Below are 22,180 nucleotides of genomic sequence, written 5' to 3'. Positions count from 1 at the left end.
CAAGCCAAAAGTAATTAGGCCGGGACAAAAAGAAAAATCAAATTCTGAAAAATAAATTTTAATAAAAATTAAAATTATGACCTAGTATTCATACCACATATTGTCAAGCTCCTCATGTTTACCACAAATGTATAAAATCATCCCTTTTGTACTAAGCAAACGTAAAACAGATAAAAACTTTACGGGACTAAACTTTTAAAATCTTTCAGCCTACCCACAGTGTATCATACATCCTGCATTCAATACACTTCCTGAAAAAAGGGGAAAACAAAACTGACACAAATAAAAACATTTCTAGGAAGAAGTATTTCTGTTCTAGAATAAATGGCGACAGGAAAGAATAAATTAATGGGGACAGCAATCAGCATGCGACATTAAAAGGTCACAGCCACTGCAGAAAGTTTAAAGGTTATATCCACAAACTTTGGCTTTAAAACATATTTAAAGGTTCTATTCATTAACACAAACAACTGGCATAAAACTGTATTAAGTGGAAAATACAACATTCAATTCAATAAACATACTGAGAATCTGTGTGCGTAAGGCATTACTATACTACATTTTTTAAAAAAAAAGAGAAAAAGAAGAAGGAAGGAAAGAAGGAAAAAGGAGGGAGGTGGTTTTCCCACTTAAACCTATCAGGAAAATTACCTAAACTGCCTCTTATTTGGGGCCCTAAAGGCTACTCGTATAACATGCAGGGTACAAACAATTCTACCCACCTGGAACATGGATGTATATAAGAGAAACAAAGACAGAAGATCAAATCAAATTCCCATTCAAATAAAAGAAACAGTTACAACTACTAAAGGCCAGGGGTGGGGAACCTGCAGCCTCAAGGCCACACATGGCTGTCTAGGTCCTCAAGTGCAGCCCTTTGACTGAATCCAAACTTCACAGAATGAATCCTTTTATTGAGGGGACTTGTTAATAAACCTATTAAGGGGATTTGTTCTGTGAAGTTTGGATTCAGGCAAAGGGCTGCACCTGAGGACCTAGAGGGCCACATGTGGCCTCAAGGCTGCAGGTCCCCCACTGATGTACTAACCAATGCCAAAAATGGAATAAAATAACTTATCCAATTAAAATAAAATGTTCAAAAGAATATCATTATTCAAGTGTGGATTGAAAGGACTGAAAAAGGCTGCTCACTAAACATCCGATATACAACAATAAAACTTCTCATGAATACAAATGCCACACTAGGAATGAATTGGGTTAATTTATCAAATTCGGTGCCTTTTAAAATTGTAGACATCTATCTAAAATAAAACCTTGGACAACACTGAAATCTTAAAACTTGATCAAAAACTCAAATTTTTAAATACAATTACCTTTTTATCATCCTTTACTTTGTGTGCTTTCTTCTTCATTTTTTTATCATCCAATTCCTGATCTGAAGTAATAGCAGGGTTATCAATGCCACCCTTCCAGGTTTCCACAGGAGAAAGGAGTGGATCTTCCTCACTTCCTCGATGCCTTCCTTTTCTTTTTGTTTTAGAAGTAGTAAAGGCCTCATCATCACTTGCATCTGAATGTGTTCTCCTATAGTAAGATTTGGCTTTGCTGAATAATGTCTTTGACTTGTATTTGTATTTTGAAGGCCTCCGTTCCCCATGACTCTTTGATGTTCTATCAGAAAATCCATTTTCTTCATCTCCCTGGGCATTATTTACAAATGAGTTTCTAACTTTAATAATACGATTCTGACTATCATCTGGGACAACATAGATCTCATCAGAGTAGCACTTATGTTTAAAAATGCTGTCAACAGGTTCTGCGTAGTTATCTGAGGAATCCATATCTTCAGGGTGTGCCAAAGGAACTCGAGAGGTTTTTCTTGGGTTTTTACCAATTCCAGCTTCAATTGTCTTTAAAAGGTTTGGATCCAATTTTTTTACATTTGTCTTAGGTACAACTGGTTTGGGTTTTATTGGTGGAGGCACTTTATGATTTCGTTCATGATCATGACAATTTGGAGTACTATGAATTGGGTATTCATTTCCTTCTAAATCTAAACGATACTTGGAACGGTCACTAGGTGTTGGAAGCAACTGAACATCATCCCCAATTGGACTATATGGTGGTGGTGCTTCAGTATCATCTTCTGAATCAATATAGCCAGTATAGGAAAAAGAACAATCTCTAGGAGATGGAAGGAAAACATCCTCATTATGATGTGTTGACTCTCTGGTACTATCAGACAAATAGGAATTTTCTATCATATTTTTTTTCTCTAAAACATCACTGAAGAACAGTGTAAAAACCTCAGTTTGCCGGTGATACTGAGATAAAGAATACAATGCTGTAAATTTAGCAGTGATCTCAGTTGCTATGTGTTCTCCTTCAGTCATTAACTCCTTGATAGCTTCATTCTCAAAAAAATCTGCCTGGCTGTCAGTAACTGCCACCAACTGTACTGGAATAGTATCTTGAACTTCTGAAAGAAATGCTCGGAGCATTCCCATGGATGCTTTCCTTTTGGCAGAGTAAACTAATATATATCCATGGACTAGTTCATCTTTCCTTACCCCAATTGAAGAATGGTAAGACAATATTGTAATCTGTATTCGTCTTCTTTTTTCACCAATGATTTTATCAAGCATTAAAGAGTTATTCTGTCCAGCTTGAGCAGCACTACAAGCATGAGAGTCAAGAAATGGGGAAAGAATAAGATCCACACTAAATGGATCACCACACATGGCACACATAACAATTCTCAGGTCAGCTTCAGATATATCTTTGTTGGTGGGAACAGGGCTTACCACATCCAAATTGCGTTTAACTGATTCCAATACTCCCCTTAGAGCTTGTTTTATTTGAGTCTCATTAAATTTACGAGGATACGTACCAGCAGGTACATCTACAAAAGGACACTGTAGCTTGTTTGCCAACTGCTGCCCCTGGTGCCTGAGAATAGGTAAATTTTTGCTAACACTGTCCCTCTGATTAGCCAATATTAATGTAAATGGAAGATTAGCCATATATTTATCTCTCCTAATCTGTGAAGCTTCAGTTCTTATTTTTCCAATGAAGTCCCCAATAAAATTAAGTGACTCAATAGAGTTAAACACGCAGAAGCATCCATGTGGCTTAAAGGCAGCATTCCATAACTGACTCAAAAGGTAAGGCGACTTGGAATCAACTGGTCGAAGATCTAGTTCATATATTTTTCCATCTAAGGCATACTCATCATCAGTAGACTGTGTCCTTATCTCATTTGCTAGTTCTTGTGCAAGGCCATCCTTTCCCAAAATGAAAAGATTAACTTTATCTATGTTGGCACTATCGTGGTACAAACGTAAGCGACCATGATCCAACTGTAAAAGACTATTAGCAAGCAGCTGCTCCACTTTAAGGTCCATGCAATTTTGACCACTAAGACAGGTTTCCTTAGTGGGATGATAAACAAACCCTATATGTTTAAGTAGAAGAGACTCTCGATCAGGTGCAAGTTTCTGTAAAGCTTTGTATCTGGGTTCTTCACTTAAAACTGTATGAATTTCACTCATTTTATCTGAACTGGGTGTTGCATTAAGATCTAGATCATAAAAAAGTTCAGAATGTTCAAAAAGCATTTCCTGAAACTCCTCTTTGGCTTTTTCAACTATTTCTCGCTGATGCCTACTATATACCTCTTTGCTATCAGCCTCAGTGATGTATTTAAAGGCTTCATCCTCCATTACAAAACACATAACTTCTTCCCAGGGTTGTCCAGGTGAAATGAACTGAATTTTTTCCAGAGTTTTCTTGAATTTTTCCTTCATTTCCACCCTCCTCTTCTCAGATATTAGATGCTGTACATGATTCTGGTAGACTTTTTCAGCTTCCAAAGTGCTAAGGAGGTCAAATGGAATCCGCCTATCATTCACTTTATCTATGTGGTCAGTTTCATCCCAAGGTGTTTTTTCTAGCACCACAAAACACAATGGGAATTCTGTCCGTGTCTCCATTAATTTTAGGGCTTCTGACCAGTTCAAATGTTCGATCTCTTCAAGATTTGGCAGAAGAGTGTTAAAAGCTCTAGGCAGTGTATTGATGTATTCTTCTTTTCTTTTTCTTATATGTTCTTGTTTGAGTTGCTCTGTGTGTTTTGAAAATGTGTTTCTGGCCTTTCGTGTTCCCTCTAAGTTTATATACTCTTCATAATCAGGATGATTTTTTAATTTATTACTAACAGTTTTCCAAGTTGCATGATAATCTCTCACAGTTTGCACAAGTTTTTCAAATTTATCTGTTGCTGTGACAACAAGTTGTCTCTGTGTTTTATAAGCATCCAGATAGGGAATAATTTTAGGTTTGCCACGGGTTTTATCTAACATTTGTACCAATGCAGTGAAACATGTCTCAACGTTGACATTAAATCGTGCTGAAGTTTCTACCACAATGAGGTTCTTTTTGTTTGAAGCAAATGCCTGAACCTCTCGAAGATAATGATCTACACATTCATCACATTTAGTTGCTGCTATTATTATCGGTTTTTTTGATTTTGACAGCTGTATATATAGGTTATTCACAAACTTTAGTTGATCATCAAACTTCCTATTGCATCCCTGACTTACATCAATGCATAATAAGAACCCATCTACACTGAGTTTCCCTTCAGGCATTTGTTTCTGATCAAAGTCTTGCTCCAAGCCTAACTGATCAGTGCAAATGTACATCAGTTTTTCTGCTGACTGCAATTTGGATGCAGCTGCGCGTTTTATATATGGTTGCAAATTTGTACTCCGATGAGGCAGGAAAGTCTGATCATCAATGAACTCAGTCTGTTCAATGACATGGATCTTACATTCTATTCCATCTTCACCGCTTTGTGTCACGTCACCCCAGTATAAGAAGTGATCATTGTTGACTACTCGTCCCCCAAAGTCAATTGTACTAAGCACGGAGGTGTGCTCAGGGTAATATTCATCTGCTTTGGAACGCACGAATCTATTGCACAAGCATGACTTTCCAACACCACAGTTACCTTTGTCCTTTTCAGTCCCAGACAACCCTACTACACTGATAGCATAGGATGGAGGACGAGGTTCTTTGTTTTTTGCCATCATAACGCTCTTCTCATCCTTCTATGTTCACCAAGGTAACCAAATGTATTTCTCATTCTGAAAAAGTTTCACAAAAATACAGATCTTCAATTTCAGAACTAATTGTATTTTCCTCATTTCTGTGCAGAAAGTAGGTCTTCATGATTATATGGATCATCTTCCTAGAGAAAAGAAAAAAAAAGTCAACTCTTAAAGTAATTTAATATATAAAATGTAGCTGTTCAACACAAAGCAAATCATGAATTCCAGTTTAACAGTATTGTCTAACTCTTTGTGTTATATATATGATAGTGAGCTTAGTAAAGAAGAAGGGGCTCTGGACTTGGAAGAAGACGAGACTTCAAATTCTGGTTCATCTACTTGTTAGCTATGTGACCTTGGGTATATCATACCTCTCTACTCTTCGATTTCCTTATATGCAAAGTAGGTACACTGCTACACACACTATCTACCCTCAAGGTCTATATTAAAAATCAAATGAGAAACTGGTTTTGGAATCGTAGAATCTTACAGCAGAGTGTTATTACTATCAGTTACTAGACTGTGCTGACTCAAAAGAATGTCTTAAAGAAATTTTAAAATTACAGTCTCGTGTGAAACACCAAATTTTCTTAAGGAAAAATAAAATCCTGCTTGCAAATGTTCTTCACCGTTGAGATTTACATTTTAACAGCCTGTTCCTCCCTACTTTTTAACTTTCTGAGGTTTTGAGCTATTACTAATAATTAACATACTCCTGACAACACCTTACAAGCCAGATCTGGGAGAAAAGTGCTGGGTTGGGAGACAGAATAGCTAGGTTTGAATCTTGGTTTTTTCTGCCACTTATTAGCTGTGCAATCCTGGGTAAGTCACTTAACCTCTCTGGGCCTCCATTTCCTCATGTGTAAAACTACACTAGATAACTTCTAAGGTCTCTTCCAGTTCTCAATATACAATCCTATGACCTATTCTATCCAATTCACCCGTTAAGTTATAGAGCTTCATAAAAGTGGCTCTCTAACAAAAGGACCAGTATTTCCTCTAAAACCTTGATCAAATTTCTTCACAACAGTATCTGTACATTAGGCAGTGACTGAATGGTAACTCTGATGAGAAAATCATATGCAATCATACTCAGGGAGCTAAAAAAAGAAGTAGAAGATACTCAGCTCCACATCAGTTAATGTAAGGTAAGTGGTATTCTTACATTTTCCTTTTCTTTTTAAAGAAAGCACCTCACTTTATCAAGTCAACACTGAAAAAAAATCTCATTTTCTAAAATTCTTTAAACATAATTGTTTAAATGATAAAAAAAAGTTACATTATACAGAAGGGGTTTTATTTATAACACCCCACTTGTCCAGCTGGCAAATTTCTTGAAATCCCAACTATCTAGAAAACAACCCAAAATCTTCAAGCCCAAAATTAGCTGTCACAAAGTCCATGTTCTTTACTCCACTGGAAGAGGTATGAAAAGCAACTACAGCCTGCCTTACAACTGTGCAAGATAAGGTTACTGATTTAATAAACTTGGCTATCATAAGTTTTAACAGTATACTAGAAACAATTAAGTATGGATAGGTTGCAGGAGGAACTTACACTAACAATAATGAGAAATAACAGCTGGATAGCAAGGTGATATATAAAAGCTATAAAAATCAATGAATTAGACATTTAAAACAGTCTGGACTAATTTCGTCTAGGAGAGAAAACAGTGTCTCCAACAGATATAACTGAAAAGTCCCTGCAGACATTATTTGTTGTTGAATCGTTTTCAGTCCCATTCAACAATTCATAACCCTATTTGGGGTTTTCTTGGCAAAGATACTAGAGTGGTTTGTCACTTCCTTCTCTAGATCATTTTACAAATGAAGAAACTGAGGAAAACAAGGTTAAGTGACTTGCCCAGGGTCACGCAGCTAGTGTCTGAGGCCAGAATTGCACTTAGGAAGATGAGTCTTTTTGACTCCAGGCCCTGGCACTCTATCCACTGTGCCACCTAACTTCCTGAAGACATTATAGTAAGGTACAATTCTATAAAGGATACCTGCTCAAATGAAGTAAATATGTAGCTTGGATTCTGAGGAAACTTACTACTCCAATGTAAAATAGTATCAGAAAAAGAAATGAAACGACTTTAAATTCACCTTGATGCAGTTCTATCTGCTATCCATTTCTTTACAATAGTCTTTTAGAAGACCTAGAAAACGGTGTCTTTTAATTTATTAAGAATTTGAAGATGTAATTGACAGTAACAAGTTTCCTTTCTCTTACCTCCTAATAACAACTGCTATTTTAAACAGCAGATGTTATTTAAAGGCAACATTTTATCTTGTGCTTCTAAAACATTCCACTAAAACAGTATTGTCCAAACTATGTTCCAAGGATTCTTGATGTACTATGTAATATAAATGGGAATCCTAAGAGAGAATTACTATGCTGGCCATTTATTTTTCTCTAAAGTAGTACACATGAAATTATGTAGGTATCAAAGGAACCTATGTACAGAAATTTGGAGGGTATGGATACGGCTTAATTACCTAAAATTTCCCAATTCTCCTTATGCCAAACACCAATATTTATGGGTTGCATCAATTTTTCAAGCCCAGAAAAATTCGACGGCCAAAGTATTTCAGGAGATGCTATACCAAGAGATTTAAGAAACCATGTACAATATACATGTTTAAGTATGTCAGCTAAATACTATCTTTAGGTAATCATATGATAATTTGTCTTAATGTGGTGTCAAAGTGTAGCTTGCTGTTTTTTCTTATGCTCATTTCTATGTTTAAGGGAAGAATTAATTTTCAAAAAGATCAGTGAATACAACCTGAAATACAGCCTCAAGTAATTCAAACTATTGTGAAGATCAATGCTGAAAACTAAATATGCTAATTAAATAAATAAATTTAAATTAAAAAAATATTTTGGGATATTTAACAGCTAGCATTACATAATACCTGCTATGGTCCAGGCACTGTGCTAAGTGCTTTAAAAATATTATCTCATTACTTTAAAAAGAAGTCATTTTTGCAATTTAAAATATGAAGACAGGGAATTTATATTTTCAAGGCCTAAATACATTGAATATTTTATATTTCCAAGGCCGGATTAACAGACTATAGAGAAGAGATGCAACTGAGAAGTTAAATGCTCCCGTCTCTGACAAATGAAATAAATACTTTTATTGCAAATATTCAACTCAGAAGAATCAAGTTCAAATCCAAATTTCGCTACATATTAAACAAATAACCAAATAAGTTTATCTAGCACAAATGAAGCCTACAGTTTCGATACAATACATTCTCAGGTTATTTCAACAAAATATATTTATTACTACTTGAGGTATAAGAGAAATAGTAAACATTTTAAGGTTTATCTTAAAAAACCTATCTATAGGCTGAAGATAATTAAATAATTCAACACAAGATTCTTCTGTTACATATACTTTCCTAATGAGATAATAAATTAAGGCTTGTACCACAATCAGTCATAAGGTCGAAAGACTAGCTCAAATACTACCTCTTCCAAGAAGCCTTCCCTGATAATTACCTCAGTTGGCAACGACTTTCTCCTACACCACAGCCCCCCTAAAGAACTTTGTACTTCTCTTTAAGTATTTAATTACATATTTAATATGTAGCAATGTACCATACTCCCCTACTAATCTTTATGCACCCTAAGTAAAAGGGCAATTACCTAACCAAATTTTGTCTAATACAGTGCTCTGCAGACAACAGACAATAAATGTCTGTTGAACTGAAGTGACATCTCCCCCATTTCCTAGGCATCTAAAACTAAATCCTAGCCTTGAGATGAGATCATGAAACCAAAAAAATAAAAGCTCATTTCATATGTTTAAAACTTTTAATTCTTAATTTTAGTCAAGACAAAGTCTACATGTTCAAATAACTTTTAAAATGTGTAAGTTAAGACTCTCTAGTTTGGGGCACCTGCTCTCTAACTTTAGAACCAGATTTATTATCACCTTCACCTAAAATAACATTTGACTGTTAGATATCTATTCGAATTTAGTAGACAATAATAAAAATTAGTACTATCTTGACAAGCTTTAGACCGAGTATCGCTGACCTAAAACAAATGCTCTTACTGTAGATTCAAATTGCAATCTATCCTGGTGATTTAATGTTTCTGAGACCTTACTCTGAAAGACCTTTCAAAAAAAAGGCTGTTACTCTTCATACTGCATTATATACACATTTTTTTTCTTATTGATGAATTATTTTTCTTTCCACTATCATTTCATTTCACTTAAGCTATCATTCTTGGCAAGCAATAAACAACAAATGAGATGCATGTGGAATAGTGGATAAGGCACTCAACTAGTGGTTCAAGTACATTAGTGTGATCCTGGACAAGTCACTTAACCTCTGTGCCTCAATTTCCTCATCCATAAAATAAAGGCTGGACTCAACCACTTTTTAAGGGCTATTCTAGCTCTAAATCTATGAGTTTATGATTCTAAACACCTGACAAACACCTAACATAGCTGAGATAAGTCAAATTCATGTAGTAGGTATTCAGAGAATACAGGTATCTGGTAGAGATATGATGGAGTATAACACAAGCTCCATTTTTAGTAGCAGAGAAACAGGAATTAAAAAAAAAACTGAAGAGAAAGGTAAGAAACTGTATAGGGAAAGTCTAGAGAACAAGGATGAGCTGTATGGGATACAGTAAAGACAATCAGCCGGACAGCTGAGGAGTAGTAAGAAAAAGATTCAACATGAAGAGTGAGCCAAGAGTATAGACCCATGAAAGCCACATAAAAGAGCCTGGAATGTGGAAGATCAAAAGGTTCTTGAAGCATAATGGATGGATTGGAAAGGGACAGATGAGACAGAGGAAGAAAGAACATGAACTAGAACAGCATCAATGGGAAAGAGCAAATTTAAGAAGTAACAAAAATGACAATAATGATGATTTACAAACTGCTTTACATGCTTACTCACATGATCCTCCCGACAAGTCTGTGACTTAATACAAAAAGTAACCATATTTTAAAGATGAGGAAATAGAAACTCAGGGAGGTTTAAAGTCACACAGCTAACTGACAGGGCCACAAACTAAGATGATTTGAATGAAGATTAAGAAAGGCTGGCCTAGTGTTGGTTCCTGACATGTGCATTGGAGAAAACTTGATATTTTAAGAGGTAGAGGTGATAGATGCCTAAACCAGGAAAGGCCAGGTATAGGTGAAAAGAAAGGGATGGATTTGAGAGAAGTTGCGGAGTTATAGAAAACTAGACGTGGCATCTGATAGGATGTAAAGGATGAAGAGAGTAGGAGTCAGAGATGACTTCCAAAGTTTAAAACTAGGTGAGAGGGTAGACTAGTTTTAAACGGCAGTTGGAAGTTTGAAGGTAAAGGGTGAAACGCAATGAGTTCCATTTAAGACACCAATGGAACATCCAGGTAGAGAAGCACAGAGAGCTATTGGTAATGTGAGACGAGTTCTGGAGAGAGGTTAGCACTGGATTTCTAGATCTAAGATCGGCATAGAGATAACTGAAACAGTGGCTGGTGATAAGATCGGCAAGAGACAAAGTATATAGAGAGAAATATGGCCCCGGCCAGAGTTTGTGGAACAGGAATAGGATAATGAATGAGCAAAGGAGCCTAAGGAAAGGACAGAGAGAAGTGTCACAGAAGCCAAAGGAAGACAGTGTCCAGCGGAAGGGGGTGGTCAATTCAAGCAGAATAAGAACAGAGAAAATTCAAATTATTCTTAACAGTACCAGTTAAATTGCCTGCTGACACCTCTTCTGTTATTATCCTGAATTGTTATTAAAAGCTTGTATTATATTTCAGCTTTTCTTGTGTTTATGCTTTATCTCTAACTAGATTATAAGGTCCTAGAGGAAAGTACCCAGAGAACACAGCACCTAAAATAGTACTATTCATGGCACTATTGAGGACACAGACATGAGATGTGAAGAAGTATTTGTTCTGTTAATTCAAGAGTGAACTAAAACTAATTCTGAGCCAGAGGAAGGAAATTTAAAACTTCTAAAAATATGTATTTTTTGCTGATAATTAAGTTCATAAGAAAATTTTATTTATTGTATGGGTTATTTTACAATTAAAAAAGGCATACTCAAGAGTTTTTAAATCTAAAGATCATTAACCATCAAATCATATATTTTGGGCTATGAGAACATTGGCTGCTGCCTGCTCCAAAGCTATTTTACATAGGAGGAAATTGAGTCCCAGATGTTATAATTTGCCCACAGTACTCAGGTGCAGAGCAGGATTCAAACTTAGACTCTTTGTCTTCAAGTTCATAGGACTTTCTAGTACACCACTTCAACTTTCCCATGTACTATTTATAGTCCAAATCTCTGAGATATAGGATATGCGGTAAATTTGAACTGATTTAGGTAAACCAATTCAGTATATTGCAAATGTGAATGAAAAGGTAAAAGTCAATCTAAAAATTGCAAATTACCTAAAACATCCAAATTACTAAATATTTCAGACTTGATAGTGAAGTGATGCATCTCTTATCTATCTGTGCTTCTAAGAGTGGGTATGTATGTTTACATAATATATGTGCATGTTACTTAGATATTATTAAAAAAGGAATTCCTGAATTAAAAAAGTGTCAATAAATTGGGCACCCAATACTGAATTTTTTGAGCCAACAAACCCATGTAACAGACAAAAAATACAAAATAGCCCTAAATCCAATACTTTTCCCACCCTTACCAAAATTACAAAGGCAGAAAGGCAGAAAAGAGAGTAGTGGGTACCAAGAATCACATTTCTTGAACCACCTACAAACTTTGATTTAAACTTCCATAAGCAAAGTGCCATCTTTTGGTCAATAACCATGTTGACACACTAATAGATGAACTGAACCACAGGCACATTGAAATTCTCCTTTTAAATGAAACTCAAATACAAATGTAAGAGGAAGGAACACGCATTCAATTATTTCCACATAAATGAGTCTATATCCCTATTCCTACTTTCCTTACTGCATGTTGGACATCTCAAGACTGGGATGTCCTGTAGATATCTCAAACTCAGTATTACCAAAATGGAAACCATCATCTTCCAAATTAACCACCCCTACTCCCAGTCCACCTCTACTCCAAATTTCCCGATTTCATTTGAAACACCACTATCCTTCTACTTATCTATATTTGAAACTTTTGAGGCATCCCCAACAACACTCCCTCATATCCCAAATCTATTTAGATGCTAACACTGGTTGACCCTTATCTTCACACTATCTCTCATCTATGACTCCTGTTCAATGATAGTCAGGATTCTAGTTCAAGTCCTACCTCACCAGCTCTCACTGGAACTACCATGCAAAAGCTTCTAAACTGCACTCTCAGTTTCTAGTCTTTCCTTCTCCAATTCGTCCTACACAAAGCTGCCAAAATTATATTCCTAAATTAGCAACAGTGAAACTGCTGGGCTCAAAAGTTTTCAGTGGCTCCCTGATGCCTGTAAAATTTTAAAAATACCTCTACACTTGACATTTAAAGCCTTCATAATATGGCCTCAGACTATTTTTCCAGGCTTACTTCATACTAGGCCCCTCCCCCAATATTCATTTACATTTCAATCAAACTGGCCTCTTTATTGTTCCCCATTCATGATATAGATGCACACAGATATAGATATATATATATATATATATATATATATATATATATATATATATATATGTATATGTGTGTGTGTGTGTGTCTGTGTGTGTGTATATATATATATATACACACACATGCATAAACTCATCTGCTTACATGTAATATCCCATATCTATATCTGTAAATATATATGGAGTTTCTTTACATTCTTCTTCCAGTATAAGGTAACTTGGGTAGGGGTATTTTTGGTTTTGCCTTAGTATCCTCAACACCTAGCACAGTACCTTGAACACAGCAGGTGCTAAATACTTACTGGATGGAAAGCCTCCAGCCAGTTAAGCAAATCCTCTAGAGAAAACTTATGGGAAGAAATAGGACAAGAATTACGGAGGCAACATGGCACAGTGGAAAGAATGCTAGATCTGAGGTCAAGTCCCACTCTGATACATAGCAGTAGCTAAGACCTGGAATTTGGAAGAACTGAGTTCAGATCTGAACTGTGGTAATCTGGGCAAGCCCCTTAATATCTATTTACTCGGTTTCCTCAACTGTAAAATGGGGAAAATAAATAGTACCTACCTCACAAGGTTGTTGTGAGGGTCGAATGGGATATAAGCATTTAGTGCCTATCACATTGTAGGTGTACCTATGTAAGCTTGAGGGGCAGCCTTTCCTCCTCTGTAAAGTGAAGGGGCGGGACTAGATAAGTTCTAAGGTCCCTTCCAGCCCCATATCCATGAGCATGATTATTAGAAGACACATAATCTCCATCGGTGGAGGGAGTATCCCAGCACAGATGAAATCACAGATCCAAAGTAGCAAAGTAAAGTCAATAAATGCTTTTTCATTTTACCAAAGAACTCACAACACTGTTCCTTTATGGCTGAGTTTCAATAGATCCTTTTAAATGTGATCTGTAAAAAACTTTTTAGGTATGAAACTGTCATATTATGAAAACTATACGTCAATATCATAATTTTTTTAAACTACCAACTGAACAAACTGGCTACCTTAAATCTTCCAAGAATGAAGAATGTTTGTTTTACTACCATGTACCTTAATGGAGATAAAAAGAGATGACAAAATTAGATTCTGCAAGAAAGAGTTCCTAAAACAATATTTCTGAAAAGTGAGTTATTAACTCAAATTGGAATAATGAAGTATTGACACCAAATTGGTATTTACTCAGAAATTTTAAGTACCTGATAAGATTTCACACAAAGTAAGTCACTTCCAAACCATTACAGAGGTTGAACCCCTTTAACATCAAGAAAATTAAATTCAGCAGTTATCATATGTGGTCATGATTATAAATTGAAAATTAACATATATTTTAAGTGACATTTCTATAAACTATCTTACTGATATCTTACTGCACTGTTCCAACCTCTCCTGGGCACTTGTTTGTGTACATATCCTATTCTCAGCTATCAGATTTTTGTAAACACCTTTAGAGGCATACTTTAATCTTTTTTTTTTTTTTTCCATTTTTACACACACCCAGTGAGTGCTTAGCACAATGCCCTGCACACAGTAGGTACTTAGTAAATATTAAACTGAACACTGTTCAACACAAAATTTAAGATTAAATTGTCAACTTTTGACTATCTTACTAGTCAGTGAGAAGTTTCATAAGCTTAGAAAACATCTATTTCAACATCATTTTTTAGATGAGAAAACTGAAGCCCAAGTCTTAAAATTTATTTAAAGACATTTAGCAGGTTAATGGCTCATTACAAACCAGATCGACCCTGAGAATTAGCAGTCAAAAGTGTTTACAATGCTTAAGTAACCTATAGTAAGTATTAAGATTTCTCAAAATTAACAAAAAACTTACTCATAGGATTTCTGTAAATTGAAAATCAGCTTCAATTCCAAGCAATGAATGCAAATAATCTCCATTTTAACCAATTTCAATCCTCTGACCTTCACTTACAAGGTAGAAAGTAAAGAATTAAATTTCAAGTGCAACACAATGTACCATTACTGTCTGTGAAACATTTTTGTTAAAGCTATGACTTCAAAACATTTAGGATAAACAATTAGGGTACTATCTTTAAAATGCCTTATAGTAAAATGCCTTTAAGAAGGAAATTTTAAATATGGCCACCTTCAGATGAAAAGAACTTCCTACCTACATTAAGTATAAAATGCTTTCCCCTTGAAACTTAGTAATTGTTATCAAAGTAAAGCAATATAATAGGCTTCTGAATTAAATGAATTCTACACATGACAACCATATTGTCTTTCAATCAACTCATTTTTTTCTTGTTGCCTTCAACCAGAGGAGAAAATCAGAACAATAATGTTATGACTTGATAACCAGAAAAGTTGGGGTGGGGTGGGGTATTTTGTCTTGTTTTTGCATTCTTAAATTTTTTTTAATGTGACCTTGCAGAAGTCTCTTTTTTTGGTTTTTCACTTTACCTCATCTTTCCCTCTCCTTTGTAATGCTTCTGGATATAAGTAATCTGGGTCGACACTGGACAGGTTATACAAATTCATGAAGGGTAAAAACACTGTAATTTAGACTGCCTAATACGCCAGATGTATACTAAGTGCCTAAATGCCTGGTATAGTACGAAGATCACTACACCAGAAATCAGAATCTCTTCATTCAAGAAGCAACTCTAAGTCATCGTTCCCTAACTTTCTCTTTTTGTAAATTCAGGCTTTTGTTTATTGGATTTTTATTATAAAGGAAGAAAGAAGAGACACCTGTTGAAGACATTAACAAGGATTGGTGCAGCGAAGCCAAAATGTTTCCACTGTTGCCTAGCTAAACATCGCAAAGTAAAATCAAATTATCTGTGAGGATGTAAACTTCAAAGTTCGGGCACGTACCCACCTACAGGCCTCTCGTGGTCTAGGTTTAAAACACTTCAGAGCCCATTTAAATAGATCCGACACCCAGGTTTTATAGGAAAAAAGAGTGGAAGCTTCTCTCCTTCAACTTTCTCAGGGCTTTCCTAAGCGTCCTAGGAGCTGGCTTCTCCATCACTTCCGACTACCTTTCCACCTCGTCCACAGCCTTCTCCAGACTCCACCTCACGAGCCTTTCTAATAACGCTACGGGGAGGGGGAGGGGAATGGGTAAGTGTGTATATATTTAATGTGTGTAGAAGAGCGCGCGCGCTCCCGCGCGGTTCCCCCCCCCACCCCCACCCCGATACTTGTTCCTTAGTGGAAACCAAAGGACTGGGAGTCTAGAGGTTATTCTCGTAGAAACTGGAATGCGGCGCTGGCTCGGGAGTTGTGTTCACGGACAGGACCTAGCGTCGGGGGTGGCGTAGCCCAAACTTCTCTCCCTCCGAACCCCGAGAGCTGGGGAATTCGAAGGGGAAAAAGAGAAGGGGTGTGTATCTTTGCGGGGGGTGGGGGGTGGGGGAAGGACCGGAGTAAAAGTGAAAGGGCCGCTCACACCAAGAGGGGATTAAGTTCGGAGCGGAGATTCCGCTTCAGCTGACGAGCCCCCCCCCACCTCACCCCCCCCCCAACCCTCCTTCCAGGTGGAACTCGTTAGCCGCAGCAGCCCGGAGAAGCCAGGGAGGGAAGAAGGGAGAGACACCGCCACCTTCCTCCTCCCTCCCCCGCGCGCTGCCCGCCACCAGGGCCCGGGAGCTGCGGGGAGCTAGGAAGCCGGCTCCAGCCTCCCCCGACTCCCAGGCCGGGTGCGCCGCGTCACCCGGGGGGCAGCAGCGGCTCTCCCTACCCTTCACACTCACCGTCTCCCGCCCCCGACCCCCGATCACACTTTCTCCCCACCCCCTCCCTCGGCCCCCCGGTCTGGAGGGGGGGGGGCAGCTGCTGGAACTGGCTGCAACCGGCGGCCACAGCGGTGGTGGCCGCCGGGCGTGAGTGCGGAGAGGGGGCGCCCCCGACCAGGCCCCGGGGAGCAGAGAGGGTCCTACCTAACACGATCGGTCTCCTCCGCCTCCTCCTCAAAGGCGGCAGCCCCGGCGGCGGCGGCGGCGGCGGCAGGGGTGGCGGCGGCAGCAGCAGCGACATTCCTGGGGAGAGCTCACGCCGCCGCCGCCGCCTCCTCCTCCTCCTCCTCCTCCACCACTCTCCGCTCGCCTCCCAGCAGCACCGGCCGCCGCGTCCCTCCGGGCACCCCCCCTCCCCCCCTTCCACGCCCCAGATCTCCAAGCCCTGCCGCGGCTGGGTGGTCGTCCTCTCTCTCTCTCTCCCTTCCCCCCCACCCCCAGGCCCCTCCGCCCGTCTCAGCCCGCTCGCCGGCCGGCCGCCGCGCTGGGCTCAGTAATGGCGGCCGCTCTGGCTCCCCCTCGCTGACGGTTCTCGCTCCCTCTCTCCCGAACTTTACCTCAGCATCTCTCCCGGCGCGCACCGCCGCCGGAACGCGCGCGCGCACAACCCCACACCCGGAGCGGAGGCGCCGCCGCGGCTCCGAGCTCGCGCGCGCGCGCGCCCTCGCGTCCGCTCCCCCGCCCCCCCCTCCCGCAGCCGTGCTTCACCTCCCCGACACCTCCCTTCCCTCCCCCCGCTTCTCTCCCAGCTTAGCCCCGCCCCGGTGCTCGTCTCCCGGGAGCCGGGGAAGGCGCGAGTTAGCCGGGGGGAGGGGAGCGGATGGGGAGCCTGGTTCTTGCCCCCCCCCCACTTCGAGCTCCCCCATTGGTTTCTGAATCCCCCCTCCCTTTCTTCCTCACTTTACCCTATTCATTGGTTCGCTCGCCTACTCCTTTCCTTCCCACCTTCTCCCTTTCACCCATTACGGATTGTGTGTGCGTGTGTGTGTGTCTTTTTTTTTCCTCTCCTTTTCCCTTCCTCCTCATCCTACTCCTCGATCCCACCCTCCACACTTTGAAAGCGCCATGCCACACAGCCTAAGCACCGCCCCCGTTTTCCCTTTCCTCATTCCTCGTTTTCTCTCCGCAGCTCAGGGCAGTTCACTGTGCTGCAGATCGCGCGGATCTGTTGCAAAATCTGACGTGCACGGAGAAAATCAATCCCTTTTCGGTCCTGAAGTCGAACCAGAGAAAAGGAGACCCGCAAGCTCGCCTGCACGGACGTGTGTGTGTGTGTGTGTGTGTGTGTGTGTGTGTGTGTGTGTGTGTGTGGCCGGCTTTGGCTTGGGAATCACTAGTAAGAAGCATTTGTTCACCCACAGTAGAGGCAGTATATATTGGAGTCAGTGCCATACTTCCACGGAAGGCAAAACTCCTACTGAAGCCAAGAGGAGGAGGAGTCTATTTCTTAAGGAACGTAAGGCATATGGGCTCAGGCCCGTATTCACAGAGAGAGAGGGGGGGGGGGGGGAGGGAGGGGGAGAGAGAAGAGGAGAGGGAGGGAGGAGAGAGAGGGAGGGAGGGGGAGAGAGAGAGAGAAAGAGAAAGTTGCTTTGAAACGGGTTATAACTAGGAAGGAGCAGAGAGGGTAAGATAGACGTGGGAAAGAGTATTGTAAAGGTGCTAATATTCCATCCCTTGGACTAACATCTCTCTTTAGCAGCCTCCCTTGGGTTTTATTTTTTTAGTGGCTTGCATTATAGCTTTTAGCACATACAAATTTTACGCTGTTTCCAGTCATCCTTTCACAGGTTGTGGCTTTACCTCTAGGAATTTCACTAGTAAATCACGTTTGTAGTATCCATTCTTTGAGGGCACTCAAGTCCTAAGCCAAATCTCAGTTTAAACATAGACCTAAAATCTTGGTGTTCGAAGGGATCTTGGAGATCCTCGAGGACAATTCACGGATTTTTTTTTAACAGATGAAGACACTGATACCCAGGGAAGTTAACTGGTTTGTCCAAGGTCACACTAACAGGTCACATGCTAGTAGTTTTCAACAGATTCTATGAAATCAAAGTATTTGTGAACCATAAATCTGCTCCAGATTGTTGTTGTTAAAACTTGGAAAACTAAGTTATTGATGCAGGAGAATTTGGTGATTCCTCTTTGGGGATAGATTTATTCCTGTTCTAAAAACTGGCTATCATCAGTAAAGCAAAAATATTTAAAAGGCTTGTAAATTCAAGTTGTTTCTTATTTCTTAGGTTACATAAGGTACTGTCCGTATGTAAGGTTGTTTTTTTAGTGCTATAATGATGCAGCTGCTGCCAGCCATAAGTACATTTATGGACTGTCAGTAAAGAAACAACGAAAACTGCCTGTCAGTAAAATCTGTTAAAAAATATTTGTGTCAGTAAAAAATGTCAGGATATTCCAGGAGAGAAGGTTCTTTCTCTTGTTTCTCCCCTCCGCCTCCCCCATATTTCTCAACAGTAAACTTAGTGGATTTCTGAAGTAAGGTAAGAAACAAGAAGTCTCAAATTCTAATCCCATTTTACCTTCCCTTCTCTAATTAGCAGAAGGCAAATTGTTGAAACAAATATAGTGCCCCTTAGTTACCTAAGGCCAGTTCCGCCTATTGAGTTATGGACTGGCAATATCGCTGGGAGATTTGAGGTGAAAGCAAGGGAGACAGTAGAGAGGATTAAAAAAAAAACCACAGAGTGAGAGAGTAGTTTAAAAGTAAGATACAGAAAGAAAAAACAAAGAACCAGACTGTAGGGTGGCTGAGAGGCACTTAAGGTTAGAGTTAGATGCCTGCCCTAAGTTTAGAGAATTTGGGGAAATTCATGCATAAGGACCTGTAAAGCATTTCTTGATTTAGGGGCTAAAAATTAAAGCGATAAATATAATGGTAATTGTAGCAGTGGTAGTTTTAATATTGTTCCTAAAAAATAAATTACTTTTAGAAGCATGAAAAATTGAAGTCAATTCAATAAATACTTGTAATACACAGTCCTTGCCTTCAAGGAGTTTATCAACTGGGTTTTTTTTCCTAATAAATAAGAAACTTTGTAACTGTTGGCACATACATCACCATAAACTAGGGTTGCCAGAGTCAAGTATTTAGTACTCATTTAGATGTATAAATGTATGGGACAGGGTTATGAGGTTTCAATTCCCTTTTCCCAAGTGGCTGTTCAAGTTTCAGCCGAGACTTCTGGGGCAATGGAAAGTGCCCTAGTCTTGGGTTTGAATCCCAGTTCTGCTTACTACCTCTGTAATACTGAGTAAGTAAACTTAACTTCTCTGGGCCTCAGTTTCCTCATGTGAAAAACAAAGGGATTGGACTACAGCAGTTCTCAGAATCTGGTCTGAGGTCCCTGAGGCACTTACGTGGCATTTGTAAGGTGAAAACTATTTTTGTAATAATAGTGAAACATTTTACTTTCTAATACAATAAATAGATATAACTCACATAGGTAAAAGTTCTTGGGGCGATCTTCAACAATTTTTATGAGTATAAAAAGGTGTCCTGACTTCAAAAAGTTTGAGAAATACTGCACTAGAAAACCTCTGAGTCCCCTTCACTGTTGTAAATCTCTGATATTATGCAGAAGTGAGAATTAAAATACACTGTAGTAACTATAACCTCATTATCTTATCCTATAAAATTTTACTACTGTCATCAATAAATGACAGTAAACTTGGTGGATAGACTGCTGGAAGTGAATTCAAGAAAACTTGAATTTGAACCTGCATCAGACTTATTAGCTCTGTGACCCTAGGTAAGTCACTCAGGCTCAGTCTGTCTCAGTTTCTTCTGTAAAATGGGGGTAATAAAAGCACCTACCTCCCAGGTTTCTTTCAAGAATAAAATGAAATAATATTTGTAAAGTTTTTTGCAAACATTGAGGTACCAGCTAACTGCTAACCATTATTATTATTCATTTCTATAACAAGTATTTGGTCCTTGCTCCCCTTCAATGCATAGATTAATTTTCTTGTCCTGTGCCTTCCACCCTGTTTTAAAGGCAGTGTGGTCTGGTCCATTAGACCTCAATAAAGAGGAACTGGGTTCAAATTCCACCTCAGACACTTACAAACCATATGACCCTTGGCAAATTCACTCAGTCTCTAAGTTGGTCTCCTCCATTGATAAATGATAATGATGATGATAACATCTATCTCCCAGAGTTGTTCGGAGGATCTGATGAGATAATATATGTCTGTTTCTTTGCAAGGTGCTATGTCAGCTATTATTATTATCATTTTAGGTTCGTGCAATTTGAGGCTTTATTCTTCCCTTGTCAGCAGTTGTGGTCTAAGACTGAATTGGCTTTGAAAAAAAAAAGAATATACTTTTTTATTAACTTCTTAAGGATGGCTGTTGTTTTTCAAGAAAAAAAGCAAATATAATATCTCAAAGATAAAAATAGAGATCTCTTCGTGGTGAAAACTCTTTGACAAATAAAGGAAAGAAAAGAAAACAGCAAAGAAAGGTAAGAAAACACAATTTGAAAGTTGAACTGGACCAATAACTTAAAAAAAATACCACTGGATGTTCAACTTGAAAAAATGCAAATTTAAAAAAACCAATAAATAAATAAATGCAAATTAAAATAGCAATTTTACAAAAGTGTGTAGCACTTTTTAAGATAAAGCAGAACTCAGCTCACCTGTTCTAACCTTTAACAAAGAACTTCTTACGTGGTTGTTCTACTGTGCCAAACACCTAAAATCACCCAAAGCTCTCTTGTCTTAGCATTCGTTCGTCTTATTTTGGCAGAATTTACAGAATGAGTCTTTCACCGGGAATGTTTTCAATTTAGGGGTTCTTGTAGGCAGTGTTAACACGTGCACATCTTTCTGCAGTATCAATGTGTTTGAGCTTTGGAGACCCAAATGGATGGCTATCATCTTGTTTTCTTTTTGGAGTAGTTCTAGTCTAGGTTTTGCCATCATAACTAATATTTTACTGGTACATTTCTACATCTCTGGGAGGATCTTGGCAACTGAAGAACCTGCCCTGTAGTGACAACTACGCCCCCTGCTGGAAATTTCTCATCATAACAGTCTTTTCTAACCATCTCTAACAAAGCGGCATATTGAAAGCATAGTTCTCACCTGCTTGTTAGTCATGAACAATATAGCCCAGTATCATTATGTTTTTGTTTTTGTGTTTTGCCATTCTGATACAAGTCAGGATTCCTAAAAACGGATGACTTTTGGGACATTAGCTTGATTCCAGAAGAAATCACAGAAGAGATGGAACATAAAATAATATTCACTTAGGTGCATAGCAGAAAATAAGAGTGTAAGGTATCCCACTCCAGGAAGTATACACTTTGCCACTGTTTATTCTATAGTTTCCTATTGAGTTCACAATTCCTTCTTTTTTCCCTTTCTGCCTATAATCACTGATCTCTCTCACACACACACATCCCTGATGATTCTGAAACACTGATTTGTTTTGAGGGAAGAGGAATTAGCAACAATGTCATATTTGAACTATTGGGCAAATAGTTTTGCGTTATTAGTCCCACAGCTACTCCCATGTATGGAGGTAAGGAACTAGCAGGTATGTCCCCTGTTTGTTTAAAGACTGCAGATAACATTTTCATTATAAAGAAAAGGTGCTAATTATGATTTGGCTCTTAAGTCAGAAAATATTTTGACAAGGGTTATGATGAATGTGAGATGCCACTGGAAAACAGCAGGAAAAGAATACGATTGCCCTTTCTGACATTTTGTACCATAGATATTTCTGAGG

At 38.8% G+C, this 22,180-nt stretch overlaps 1 protein-coding gene across 1 annotated transcript in view; it reads right to left on the bottom strand.

The window, feature by feature from the left end:
* ARHGAP5 (Rho GTPase activating protein 5) overlaps nt 1-16,707 on the bottom strand; it is a 106,109-nt gene extending 89,402 nt beyond the window's left edge. The window contains exons 1-2 of the mRNA XM_036769577.1: nt 16,570-16,707; nt 1,335-5,212 (exon numbers count right to left, since the gene is read on the bottom strand). Of these exons, the coding sequence (XP_036625472.1) occupies nt 1,335-5,054 (3,720 nt within the window). The 5' untranslated portion in view covers nt 5,055-5,212; nt 16,570-16,707. The remainder of the gene's footprint in view (nt 1-1,334; nt 5,213-16,569) is intronic.
* Nucleotides 16,708-22,180: the final 5,473 nt, after the last annotated feature.

Source organism: Trichosurus vulpecula, chromosome 8, assembly GCF_011100635.1.
Source record: "Trichosurus vulpecula isolate mTriVul1 chromosome 8, mTriVul1.pri, whole genome shotgun sequence".
Taxonomy (NCBI): Eukaryota; Metazoa; Chordata; class Mammalia; order Diprotodontia; family Phalangeridae; genus Trichosurus; species Trichosurus vulpecula.
This window is presented reverse-complemented; position numbering and strand designations above follow the sequence as displayed.